The 13,409-nt window shown below is 38.8% G+C and overlaps 1 protein-coding gene across 1 annotated transcript; it reads right to left on the reverse strand.

Annotated features, from left to right (window-relative positions):
• Positions 1–3,957: 3,957 nt before the first annotated feature.
• Positions 3,958–12,984, reverse strand: LOC129745996 (UDP-glycosyltransferase UGT5-like). Its single transcript, XM_055739413.1, has 2 exons — positions 12,705–12,984; positions 3,958–5,330 (listed from the first exon to the last, which is right to left on the reverse strand). The coding sequence occupies exons 1-2, from the start codon at positions 12,955–12,957 to the stop codon at positions 4,018–4,020; spliced, it is 1,566 nt and encodes a 521-aa protein (XP_055595388.1). The 5' UTR covers positions 12,958–12,984; the 3' UTR covers positions 3,958–4,017.
• Positions 12,985–13,409: the final 425 nt, after the last annotated feature.

Raw genomic sequence — 13,409 nt, forward strand, 5'->3', positions numbered from 1 at the left:
GTCAAGTTTGTCAATTTTGTCAATTTGTCAATCTTGTAAATTTGGTAAATTTGGTCAATTGGGAAAATTTTGTGACTTTCGCCAGTCAATTTTGTCAATTTTGTAAATATAGTGAATTTTGTCGATTTTGTCTTTGTCAATTTTGTGAATTTTGACAATTTGGTCATTTTGGTCAAATTGGTTAATTTTGTCGATTTTTGTCAATTTTGTCAATTTAGTGAATTTTGTCGATTTTGTCATCGTTAATTTAGTAATTTTTTTCAATTTTGTCAGTTTTATCAATCTTGTCAATTTTGTCAATTCAGTGAATTTTGTCGATTTTGTCATAGTTATAAATATTATCAATTTTTATGATTTTTCCAGATAAGTGAATTTTGTCAAATCAATGAATTAAGCCAAGTTTGTCAATTTCGTCAATTTGGTCAATTGGTCAATTTGGTCAATTTTGTCAATTTTGTCGATTTTTGTCAGTTTTATCAATCTTGACAATTTTGTCAATTTAGTGAATTTTGTAGATTTTGTCATCGTTAATTTAGTCATTTTTTCAATTTTGTCGATTTTGTCAGTTTTATCAATCTTGTCAATTTAGTCAATTTAATGAATTTTGTCGATTTTGTCATCTCTTTTGTCAATTTTGTTATTTTTGTCAATTTTGTCAATTTTTTCAATTTTGTTAATTTTGTTAGTTTTATCAATCTTGTCAATTTTGTCAATTCAGTGAATTTTGTCCATTTTGTCATCGTCAATTCTGCCAATTTTCTCGATTTTGTCATTTTTATAAATTTGATCAATTTTATGATTTTTTCAACTAAGTGAATTTTGTCAAATCAATGAATTATGTCAAGTTTGTCAATTTCGTCAATTTAGTGAAATTGGTCTATTTAGTCAATTTTTTTCAATTTTGTCCATTTTGTCGATTTTGTCATTTTTTTTTTTTTGGTCAACCTGGCGAAAATGGTTAATTCGGAGTTCTTTCCTGTTTCTTCAACTTTGTCAATAATGATTATTAGCTTTTTAGCATTAAATGCATGTTCCAAAAAAAATCCCAAATGCTTCAAACTCTACTATGGAGGGCTTGGTGGCGCTACTGTTTGGTTGTCATCTTCCATTGGCAAGCAAGTGAAAGTTCAGATTGACCTCCAAGCCGTCATCGTTTTTCTCTAGACACCAACCCCAACAACAACAATGCAACGTTAGATCTGAAGAGAGGAAGAGAAAAGGGAACAAAAAAACAAGCCCGAGAGCTTAAAGCTCGAGAGGATTCAGTAGCATTTGTCTTATTGGATTTAATTTGCTTCCACGGGCGAAATACTCTCCTGTCGTTGCTGCTTAAGAAAAAGCTTCGTAAGCACGAACGGCACGTGAGAAGATGAGAGGATGTGCTTACATCGCCCGCGTACCCTTGTTGTTTTCCCCTTCTCAGAGCAATCTGTGCCTGAATATAATGTTGGGCGAAGTTACTATCGCTTTCGTACCATGCAGTGTGGGCATGACGTACTCATCAACGACTTCATTAATTTCGAGGTCGTACCCCTTGGTGAAAACCATTTTTATGTTTAATTATTAGGAGCTTCGGTTCCGAAACTTTTGAAATGGTTCGGTTGCAAACTGAACCATTAGTATAAATAAATTTAAAGATTGGCCGGGAAAAATTTAGTTGTCGTCTTCCTCCCACACGGTTTCTGTCATGATGTCATCGAACCTGAGTGGGAGTAAAGCCTGTCTGCTCTCGCTTCCACACATCGACAGATCCTTACATTTAGATAGCAAGCGCGTATCTATGACGTCACGTATAATTTGACATCAAATATACGATTATCTTGATTTTAGTGATTGCTGGTTGTGGCTAGCAAGCCAAATTGACACGTTTTTTGGAGTGATGATTTTTGATATTTACTATGAAAAACTTTTGTTTCAAACTGTTTTGTATTTTTTCCTTTCTTTTATAGGTTGAAGAAGAAAAAAAAACAAATTTTTCAATATAAAAATCATTTTTATTGTACTGCTCAGTTTCACAAAAACGTCGAGAACAAAGTTTACAAAAATTCACACAAATACACACAAATACACAGACATCATCAGAACTCGTCGAGCTGATTAGATAGGTACCTATAAAGGTATATCTAAGACCCATAATTAATGATCTCCCAAATCGACCGATAACTATACCTTTCTGTAAGAAAGGCAAAAATCGTATGCAAATCGGATGATCCAGTGAAAAGTTTTGCGTGTTCGTACATTCTGTCTCTCTCCCTGTTTTATATATGTATGTAGATGTACAAATTAGGGTTCAAGTCCTACCGGGAGACAAGGCGAATCTTTTCGCATGTTTTTCAACATTAATTTTCATCTTGTCTAGTCCCTGAAACTGAAACTAACACAGTTGGATTCATTTCTCTACAAAAAAAAAAAGTTTCGTTGACTGAATGTTTGAGTCAAGACCCATCGCTGGGTCGCAATAAGGATCCGCCAACTGTAACGTTGATAAAGTCGCGAATGCCATAATGATGGTAAAACGACTATAATCGAAAAAAAAAAAGAACATTTATAATTTCTACGGCAAGGAAAAGCTTTTAAAATAACAAAGTAAAGGGAAATAAATTTTCTTGAAATTATCATGCTTTTTTATGACATTCCCTAGATTTAGCTAATCCTTTCCAAAATCCAGAAGTATGGGGTTAAATCCAACTAAAATTTTTGTAGCCGAAAATTTTTATCTTCAAAAATTATGCTGACTGGTACAATTTTCAAAATTCATGACACCAAGCGAACGTGTCTTCAGAATTATATGCATCTTCAAAATTCCAAAACCTCATTTTATGTCACATGCGATTCTTCAGTTTGTGCGTCCAATTAAATGAAAAATGAAATTCAATACATTGAATATTATTCATCGATGCTTGCAAAACTTTGATTATTGAGAAAAAAAAAATCTGTGGTTCGACCAGTTTAAATCTGTAGAAAAATTCGATGCATATAATATAGTAACTGGCAAAATCACTTCAAGTATATTTATTAAAAAATAATAAAAGTATATCAACGATGACTAAGTCTTAATTAAAATGAAAAAAAACATTATGTCTGTTAATTAAACTTGGTTCAAAATTTGTGTGCTTTTGGTTAATATTGGCTGCAGGAATCACACTTGAAATTTTAAATGAGTTTAAAGACTTTAGATATTGATTACCAAGTATTTAGCCTGTGATTAAGTTTTCAAATAAACTATAAAAATTGAATCATCATTCATTCTCAATACTGAATCAAGTTTGAAAAATTGTCAAACTTTAATTTGGTATTCTCAATTCTTAGTTTTGGATTTTTGTATTTGAAATTCATGCATCTATTCACTTTTCAACTCGTTAGAGGAGAATGAGGATACTTGATCCCTGGGGATACTTGATTCCTTCGCTATAAAGGGTGATACGGTTGAAATTAGGTCATTATCAACTTGACGTATTTCTTTCAATTTTGCATTCAAAAAACCTAAACATCCCTCATTTTGAAGGTGTGTATGTGTGTGTAGATTGGTTCTCCTATTTTGATTTTGGAATTCACTCTTCAGTTGTCAAAATGCCGTCCAAGGAAGAAGAGCAGCGTATCAAAATTTTGCTCGCGCATCGCGAAAATCCAAGCTACTCGCACGCAAAGCTGGCAAAATCGCTAAAAGTTGCCAAATCAACCGTTACAAATGTAATTAAAGTGTTTGGGGAACGTTTGTCGACAGCCAGGAAGTCTGGATGTGGGGGAAATCGAAAACCGGAAGCCGCTGAGTTGACAAAGAGAGTTGCCGGTAGTTTCAAGCGAAACCCAAAATGTGTACCCGGTCCGTTACCCTATACGGAGGACATTTACTTTGTTAGTGGCGTTTTTACGAACCTTGTTCAAGTGAGATGAGAAACTTAGGGAGGATATCGTCGGCATAGATGTCAGCCTTGACCATCTCAATAATCATTATAATTTTTCCTTTGAATTAATCATTTATTGTAGACAATAAAATTCATTGTGGGAGCTGTTTATTTATTGATTCTTCAGTTTCTTCGTCCTTTCCTTCTTACAACAACAACTTTTCAAGATGAAGACCGTAACTAATAAACCAAACACTAATGCCCCTATGATGTCAAGCAGCAGATATTGAGCAATCGACAGATTGACGGCTTTTGATTTCAAATGTGCAGCACCTCTATGTCGCAGCACATATTCGATCCAAAACATTGTCTCGTTCATCGGATGGTTTTGTCGATCACGGAACAGAGTCGAAATCGCCCTTGCCGTTTCAAGGTATTTTTTGTTATCAACCATTTCTCCGATTAACGCCCCGAATGATTCTTCCGTGATGTCCTGGAACAAATGCTTCATGGCAAAACCAGATCGTATAGCGCGATTCGCATTGCGGTGCTGATCCCCGAAAAACGGCATAAACAATGTGGGAACTCCGTGATGCATTGCTTCGAACGTTCCGAATTGGCCTCCGTGTGAAATAAATAGGATCACGTTTTTATGGGCCAAGATGTCACTCTGAGGCGCCCATTTTTGTATGAGAACGTTTGAGGGTATCGTACCGATTTTGTCGGATTCAAACTTCCAAATGACGCGTTGTTTGAGCTTTGAAAATACTTTCAGAATCGTATTTCGTTTCTCCAAGGGCATCTCTGAGCTTTGCATGTATGCTCCAAGCGAAAAGTAGATAACGCCATGTTTTGCCTCGTCCATGAAACGTTGAAGCTCAGATGGTAAAGATTTTGGGGGTGGAATATGGACTCCCGCCACGTTGACTAAACCCGTAATTGATGGTCGTGGTTTGGCCAGCATTGGATGACTGTTGACTAGGATGAGTGAAATATTTTTCTGTAACGCTTGCACAGAAGGCAAAGGTCCACGTTGGCGCTCTAGGTCAGCGAAGAACTGTTTGGCTAATGCATTTTGCTTCGGAAGGTAATCGAATTCACGGATAATGTAGTCCAAAGAAGATATGATGCAATTGTAGATTCGTTGGCTGAAGTTCATACCGTCGTCGTAGTCCAGTAGCATATGTGGAACCGTTGACCATGGCGTTAGAAGTCCCATGGCGCGATCAAAGAAATCCGAGTATCCATAGGTGCTGATCGTGACGATCGGTGCGTTGTATTTGTGGGCAAACATCAGCCAACTCTCCTGGAAGAACTGTTCGGAAACCACTAGGTCAAAGTGTAGGTCATCGCGCTTCAGAAACCGCTGGACGTTTTCGCTTTCCAATCCATATTGGCTGTTGTCTAGCCCAAGGCGCCAATATATGAATAAATTGTTGAAATCGCTGGTGTATCCTTTTGTATTGTAGATGGCTGCCAGTGGAACTGTGAAATGAAATGAGAAATATTGTATTAGAATTTCAATGCAAGTTTTATTATTTAATGATATTTTGACTCTCTTCTGCTATACGAGGGCTGAAACACAGAAAAAAGTTAAAAAATTTGCTTAAATATCAAATTGGACTTATTAAATCACCGACCAGTGAGTGGGTAACGGGTGTTAAATAAAAAATGAGAATTTTTTCAATCACATATAAAAAATTGTTATTTTTTATTTCATCGATTTCAGTATTTTTTTTTTATTAATAACATAATGTATTTTCTTCTAAAAAAATGTCAGTGAATGTTTGAGTAAGGGCCGTGGTCTGAGGTTCGACGCAACTTTGTTGCGATGCTCTCACAAGAACGTTGTACGGCACTTACGTCCATTTTCCGGATACAATTCCGGATTCTTGTAGTCAGTTGCTTCGTGTCCTTGGCCCTCCAATTGTTTTAATACACTAGGGCACTGAGTGAGCCAAAGAAATCCTCTATTGGGCGGCACTGGGGCAAGTTTGTTGGGTTATGATCTTTCGGCACGAACGGTATCTTTTTCTCCTCAAGGTACGCCAGCCAGCCAGAACGAATGACGTCCCGCGGTATTTTTTGGTCATCCACCAACACTGTGATTTAACCATCTCAATCTGCTCCTCCGTGTACTCCGTCGACTTCGTCTTCTTCCTGCAGACGACTCCTTCCATGTTGAGGGTACGATGGATCAATACGTGGGAGCAGCCATATTTCCGACAGGCGTCACGCAGGCTGGTTGCGTCTTTGTTGTCAAACAGCTTCTTTAACAATGTCTTCCTCTGCTTCGTCATTATCGTCACCAGACGACCACTTCCGACCTTTCGCTCTACGTTCAGGGAACCCAGGATACGATATACCGTACTGACAGGTACATTTTCTTCCTTAAAATGTGCCACCGTGAACTTTTTTCCTTGCTGGAAATGCGTTTCGTAAAACCGTACAATGTGTTCGCGGAGCACGTGCTGTTTCGACGCCATCTTTGCCTTGACTAAATTCAAACTAGCAAAACCAAACACGCCTACTGTTTCTAGGGAGCCCAAAGAGCAATTTTCTTGGAGAATGAAAATTTTACGCTCTTTATTTGAGTTACTGAAAGGTATTGAAAACATTCTCATTTTTCATTTAACACCCGTTAACATATCTTGTTTCTTGAAAAAAAAAAATCAAAATTAAAACTTTTTTGAAGTGTTCAAGGAAGTTTTTCATTCAACAGGTTGACAAATTTCATCAACTGAGCATGCCTTATACAGAAAAAATCAGTTTTGTTGATTTTGTTTGATTCCGGCATGAATTTTTTATCCTAATAGATTACAACTCTTTTAAAAAACTGCTCACTTTTTTGTCGAAAAGTTATTTATTTTTGCCTCACCTACACTCAAAAAAAGGATAGTTAAACTACTAAATCCGTGATTTAAATGAACAACGGATAACCATATTTTTGAGTCAAATATGTTTTGTTGTTTAAAATACCTTAAGCATAGCTATTTTACCATGTGTTCAATTTGGCTGCGCATAGTAAATTCGACTGCGTTTTATAAAATTGTCAATGAAATGATGCATTGTTTTACTTCGTGTCTAGTAAAATTGATATGTTTCCTGATTAAACTAGTGTGTGTTATGATAAACATTCGCAGGAGCGAGGAGCTTAATTTAAATAGTGAAATTACAATGTAAGTCGATCAATGTTAGTGTGTTCTCCCGATGCTCTGGAAAGATTTTCAAAGTTATGAAACTTGAAAGCAGCTCAAAATTTGTTTGTTTACTTACGGGTTTGATGATAAATGATCATTAATTAGTATAAACAACAAGAATGGTTACCATAGTAAAATTATCATACGCACTGATGTTTTTGAATCAAATATGTTTTATTCTCAAAAGAACCATGTGCGTAGTATTTTGTTGAAATTCTCAATATTTCCACGGAAGAACGAAAAACACGTGTTGAGTCGCATAAAAAGTGAACAGGAATGAAAATTTATTCTTGTTCTCTTACAGGGTTGTATTCAGTGTTGCTTATTCGGGGTTGCACACTAAACTATAAATAGGCTAATTGGCACTAATAACTACCATGTTAATGCCCCGCCTCAATTGACTTCTCCTAACATCTTCCTGAATGTGCTAAACTTGGATGAAGCAGAACCCTTAGTCATGATGTCTGCTAATTGCTTATCTGTTGGAACGTAACACAACTTCAACTTGCCCTGATCTATAAGCTCTTTTACAAAACAAAGCTGAATTTCTATGCGCTTCATCCGTTTAAGTTTTCTGGGATGATTTACTACTGACATACACGCTTGATTGTCCTCAAACAATGTAACAGGCAATTGAACTTCCCTATCTACAGACTTCAACAAGTTCACGATCCCAATTACCTCACAGCTTGCTAGACGCAGCCCCATCATCTCGGCTTCGGTAGACGACAGGGCCTTGTACATCAAGCGACGGTTTGTCCATGTAGCTGGATCACCAATCCCGAGATCGACTTCCGTTCATTGGGATCGTTGCCCCAATCAGCGTCAGTAAATGTTACCAGCGGATGTTCAGCATCTGATCGTCGATAAACCAGCTGATAGTCCACGGTGTCCTTGAGATACCTAAGGACATGTTTCAGATGCACCCAGTGTTGCTCCAATGCACCACACTGGAAGCCGGCGAAGTAATTCACAGCAGTACAGATATCGGGCCTGGAAATCACGGTGAGGTACATCAGGCACCCGACCAACTCACGGTACGGCTTGTCCGTGAATGTACCTGGCACGCCTTTCTGGAGATGCAGTTTCGGGTCTATCGGCACAGATGACGGCTTACAGTCGCCCATACAAAATCGATCCAAAACACCTCGGATATACGACCGATGGTTAGTTGTCATCACCCTCGCCTTTCGGTCTCGCTTGATACACAATCCCTGAAAGCTATCAACTTCCAGCAGGTCTTTCATCTCCAACTCCGATGAAAATTTTCTTTTCAGCTGCTGGATGACTTGCAAGGAACTTCCTGTGATCAACACATCGTCTACGTAAATGAGCACATACACAACCACACCATCTATGTTCATGTAGTACAGACAGTGATCATGATTGCTCCGACGGAATCCCAACATAACGATGAAATTGTGGAATCTCAAATTCCAGTTGCGAGAAGACTGTTTGAGACCGTATATTGCCTTCTTCAACTGGCACACGAGCTTGGTCCCCGCCTCAAACCCAGGCGGTTGGCGCATCAACATTTTCTCCTTCAAAGCACCGCTCAGGATAGCGCTTCGAACGTCCATTTGATGAACATCCCAATCTTCAATGTTCGCAAGCGCAAGAAAAATACGCGCCTTCAACATTTCGGCTACCGGCGAATATGTTTCGGAAAAGTCGAAGCCTTTGCGCTGCGCAAATTCACGAGCAACAAGCCTGGCTTTGTATTTCTCGATCGTGCCGTCACTCCTCTTCTTAATCCTGAAGATCCACTTGCAGTCAACTATTTTGCGGTTGACTGGTGATTCGACCAACGTCCAGGCCTCGTTCTTCTCCAAAGAATCCAGTTTTTCCCGAATCGCTCGCTCCCACTGCGGCCAATCCGTTCGCTTCTGCAACTCCTTCACGTCTGAAGGAATACCATCGACAAAATTTTCTGTACTCAGAGCAAAAACAGACACATCCATATCGTAATCGTGTTGCCAACTTGGTGGAGCTCACTGCCTTCCGCTGCGACGGATATTCGATTCTTCAACGACGGTTTCGCCTGGAAAGGTGTCGTCCGTCTCGAGATACTTATCCTCGGTTTCAACATCCGAGAAAATATCAACGGGATTTGGTTCTTCAACACTCTCGTTCGAGACACTATCTTTTGAAACACTCTAATTCAACACAATGGTATCACTTTTCTGCTAAAGGTTCATTTCCTTTTCCGGACGGAACAACAGTTCATCTTCGCGAAAGATCACATCGCGACCGATAATCACCTTCTTTCCGTTCCACAAGCGGAAACCGTTCGGAGCATATCCGACAAACATCACTTTTTCGGTTTTCGAATCGAACTTATTTCGCAACTGCTTGGCAATGTTCATCCCAGATTTTCGTTCAGCAAAAACACAGCACATGCAAGCAGGTGTTTGTGCGGAACGATTCTATAAGACCATCCTTATCATGCCCATATTCTGGTCTATTCGAAGTCATCGATCGGAAATTGAAGTATTTCGTCATGAGCATGAACGGCAAGAACGTGAAAATTTCGATCGATCGCCTTAAACCAGCATACACTGCAGATGCTGATCTCTCTGGAAGCTGCTCTACAACACCACCTTCTAACAATCCAACAACGAAGGTCACTCGCTCCGGACATCGTGTCATCGTTCCTAAGCGATATCAATTAGCTCGGACCTTCTCTAGGAGGGAGGTACTATAGAGGAATTCCAATCATCATCATCATCACGATCATCATTATCGTTGTAACGATTCCAATGATAAGTCAGCCAATTATCTAGAACAATACTGTATTGTTCTTGCTCTCGAGGAATGTAATAAAATGGATAGCTCTTTGCACCAATCTGATTGCTATTGTTTTTAAGCAAAACTTTGACCACCAACCACACCACGACTTTCAACTGTAGTCCGATCGCTATACATAGTTTGACAAGTTTGTTCTCCACGGGATGAGTCCTTCCCCAGGACGTCATCCGGAATTGATGGACTTCAAGGTGTGCACGAAAGATTTTTTTTTTGTTTCGATTATAGTCGTTTTACCATTTTTATGGCATTCGCGACTTCATCAACGTTGCAGTTGGTGGATCGTTATTGAAAAACTTATCCGGTACAACTGCGTTCGATGTTTGCTCTTGGGCTCCAACTCGCGGACATCGGCTCAGGAGACAACAGACTTGCCAACTGAGCTATATCACAAGCCCCTACGGAAGATTATGTTTCCTATTTTTGAAAGCGAAATGGATTCGAACTTCCAAAAAATCCGTTCATCATCGGAAGGTCGATTGAATAGCACTGGTACGTTTTGAAGATTCTTAGTAAAGATCAAGTCAGAAAGATATTTATCCTTACTTCGCTCATTGATGGCACGCCAATTGAAATTGACCGTCATCTCGAGCTAACGGGTGTTAAATAAAAAATAAGAATTTTTTCAATCACATATAATAAAAATGTTATTTTTTCATCGATGTCAGTATTTTTTATTAATAACATAATGTATTTTCTTCTAAAAAAATTTCAGTGATTGTTTGAGTAAGGGCCGTGGTCTGATGTTCGACGCGACTTTGTCGCGATGCTCTCACAAGAACGTTGTACGGCACTTACCTCCATTTTCCGGATACAATTCCGGATTCTTGTAGTCAGTTGCTTCGTGTCCTTGGCCCTCCAATTGTTTTTATACAATAGGGCACTGAGTGAGCCAAAGAAATCCTCTATTGGACAGCACTGAGGCAAGTTTGTTGGGTTATGATCTTTCAGCATGAACGGTTTTTTTTTCTCCTCAAGGTACGCCAGCCAGCCAGAACGAATGACGTCCCGCAGTATTTTTTGGTCATCCACCGACACTGTGATTTAACCGTCTCAATCTGCTCCTCCGTGTACTCCGGCGACCTCGTCTTCTTCCTGCAGACGATTCCTTCCATCTTGAGGGTACGATGGATCAATAAGTGGGAGCAGCCATATTTCCGACCGGCGTCATGCAGGCTGGTTGCGTCCTTGTTGTCCAACAGCTTCTTTAACGATGTCTTTCTCTGTTTCGTCATTATCGTCACCGGACGACCACTTCCAACCTTCCGCTCTACGTTCAGGGAACCCAGGATACGAAATATCGTACTGACAGGTACATTTTCTTCATTAAAATGTGCTACCGTGAACTTTTTTCCTTGCTGGAAATGCGTTTCGTAGAACCGTACAATGCGTTCGTGGAGCACGTGCTGTTTCGACGCCATCTTTGCTTTGACTAAATTCAAACCAGCAAAACCAAACACGCCTACTGTTTCTAGGGAGCCCAAAGAGCAATTTTCTTGGAGAAAGAAAATTTTCCGCTCTTTATTTGAGTTACTGAAAGGTGTTGAAAACATTCTCATTTTCATTTAACACCCGTTAAATAGCAGAAAGTGTGTAGTAAGACGCAACGAGGTTGACGGTATGTCCGAGAAAGAACTTTTAACAGAGCTATCGTCGCAAAAATATTGGATGTGAGACGAAAAACGAAAAAAAAAACGACGACTGGAATTATTGAAACTCCGACTTTGATGCTCACAGAAACTGCCCCGTATACGTATTACGTATACGAAACTGCTGTTCTCAAAGTAAAAACGGAAGAAAACATTACACTGGACGCCGTTCGTAGAATAGTTCAATCACCGAATACCACCAGCTACCCAAAAATAGTGAAGTCTCATAACGAAATCTTCAACCAACAAAGGAAGAAACAGCAGCCGAAAAAACACACCACACTGAATGAACCGAGCCAACCGAAGGACCAACAACAGCAACAACAAACAACAAAACTAAATCATCATCATCACTCGACAGAACGAAGAATCCATTTGACCGTTTCGCCGCCCCGCAAAACATCAACACCTCAAGCATTGCCAATCGCCTCAGATGACGAGGCTGAAGATGACAAGAAATCGGGGTTCGGAAACAAGTACTTCGATCCATCTACATGTATCATTGAATAGATCAATGCAAATTCGGCCTATCGATTCTTCTGGACAATAATATGGTGCGAGACAAACGATAAGAATTTTTTTTTAAAGATGTCCCGCTTTCGGCTCAATTTCAACACCTTTCATGCTTCCTAATCTTATCTCAAATCAGTCTATAATTTTCATTACTTTCATTTGATATACTTCCTATTAGGATGTATAGTTCACTGAAATGCCATTAATCATTCATTTAAAAATTATGAATTTTGTAAAAATCGGTTGGCAAACGAGAGAGCTCTAGCGGTTTTAGTAAGAAGTGTCAAATTGATACTCCAAGAACTCTAACGGGTAGTAATTTCAGAGACGGATGAGGGTTAACAAAATTTTTGTTCTGTTTTCTAGAAAGTTTTTGGACTTTTTTTGTTTACACATTTAATAAGACACCCAACATGTCTAATGCAGTTTTATTTGAAAGACCTCTAGCATTATAGTGTGCTATAAGAATAATTTTGTCGGTTTGAATTGTTTTAAGAATTATGCTCAAAAAAAATTTTAGATTTCCTTTAGATTCTTTAGATCTATTTTATCGTGTTCAGGCATTTAAAAAATACCGTACAGACATTGTAAAGATTGTTCACAATTATCTTACAGGAATTTGGAATGAAGGAATCATTACAATTATTATATCATAAAGAATTCTTTAAGAGAAACATTCGATTCGTACTTACACTTGTCCCACATTGGGTAGGGAGGATCGATGAAAACTTCATTATAATTTGGTAGCTTCTCGCCGAATTTGATTCCAGTGATACAGGTGATTTCGTGACCCCGGCTGACCAGCTCTCGGATGATTTGCTTCAACATCAACCAGTGACTAGGCCCGTTGAACGGGGCAAGAAACAAGATGCTGCTCCCGGAAGTAACCGAAAGGCAGCTGATTAGAGCGATTAAAAAAACGATCACTAAATTCGATGTTCCCATTCTGGAACGCGTCCGATCCAAGCCGAGATCTATGCAAAACTGAAACCATAAACTCAATCATAGAGGTGTCTCTTCTAATCAAACTCAATTGTGCTATCGCCGGTTTATTTTTTTTACTCGTTGCTGTGATTTGTGAAGAACGTCTTCAAGCCATCAAAGTCAAACGTTTTGAAGGTGAGCGCTCAAGTTCGATGCATGAGAATTCGTTACTTTCGCACTAAACCATGCTGTTGATTTGGTCGACAATTGTCACTTCTACCATATTCTATAAATAAACGCGCCCAACCATTTGGAACCCCAAAAACAAGTCTTTTACAGCTTAACATATTCCTAGAAATGAAAAAAAAAAACAAACTGACGGGTAGTAATTCTTTGCACACATTTTACACCATTAGAATCTTCAAACTGATTTTAATCGACAAGGTTTTTTTGAGGGAAGCGAGATTTAAAAT

Source organism: Uranotaenia lowii, chromosome 2 (assembly GCF_029784155.1).
Source record: "Uranotaenia lowii strain MFRU-FL chromosome 2, ASM2978415v1, whole genome shotgun sequence".
In the NCBI taxonomy this organism is placed as follows: Eukaryota; Metazoa; Arthropoda; class Insecta; order Diptera; family Culicidae; genus Uranotaenia; species Uranotaenia lowii.

Bases quoted from the DNA above. Each gene is read 5' to 3' on its own strand.
- LOC129745996 (XM_055739413.1), bottom strand. From the start codon at position 12,957: ATGGGAACATCGAATTTAGTGATCGTTTTTTTAATCGCTCTAATCAGC. The intron at 5,331-12,704 runs GTAAGTACGAAT...TTCATTTCACAG, and splicing joins CTACCCAATGTGGGACAAGT to TTCCACTGGCAGCCATCTAC.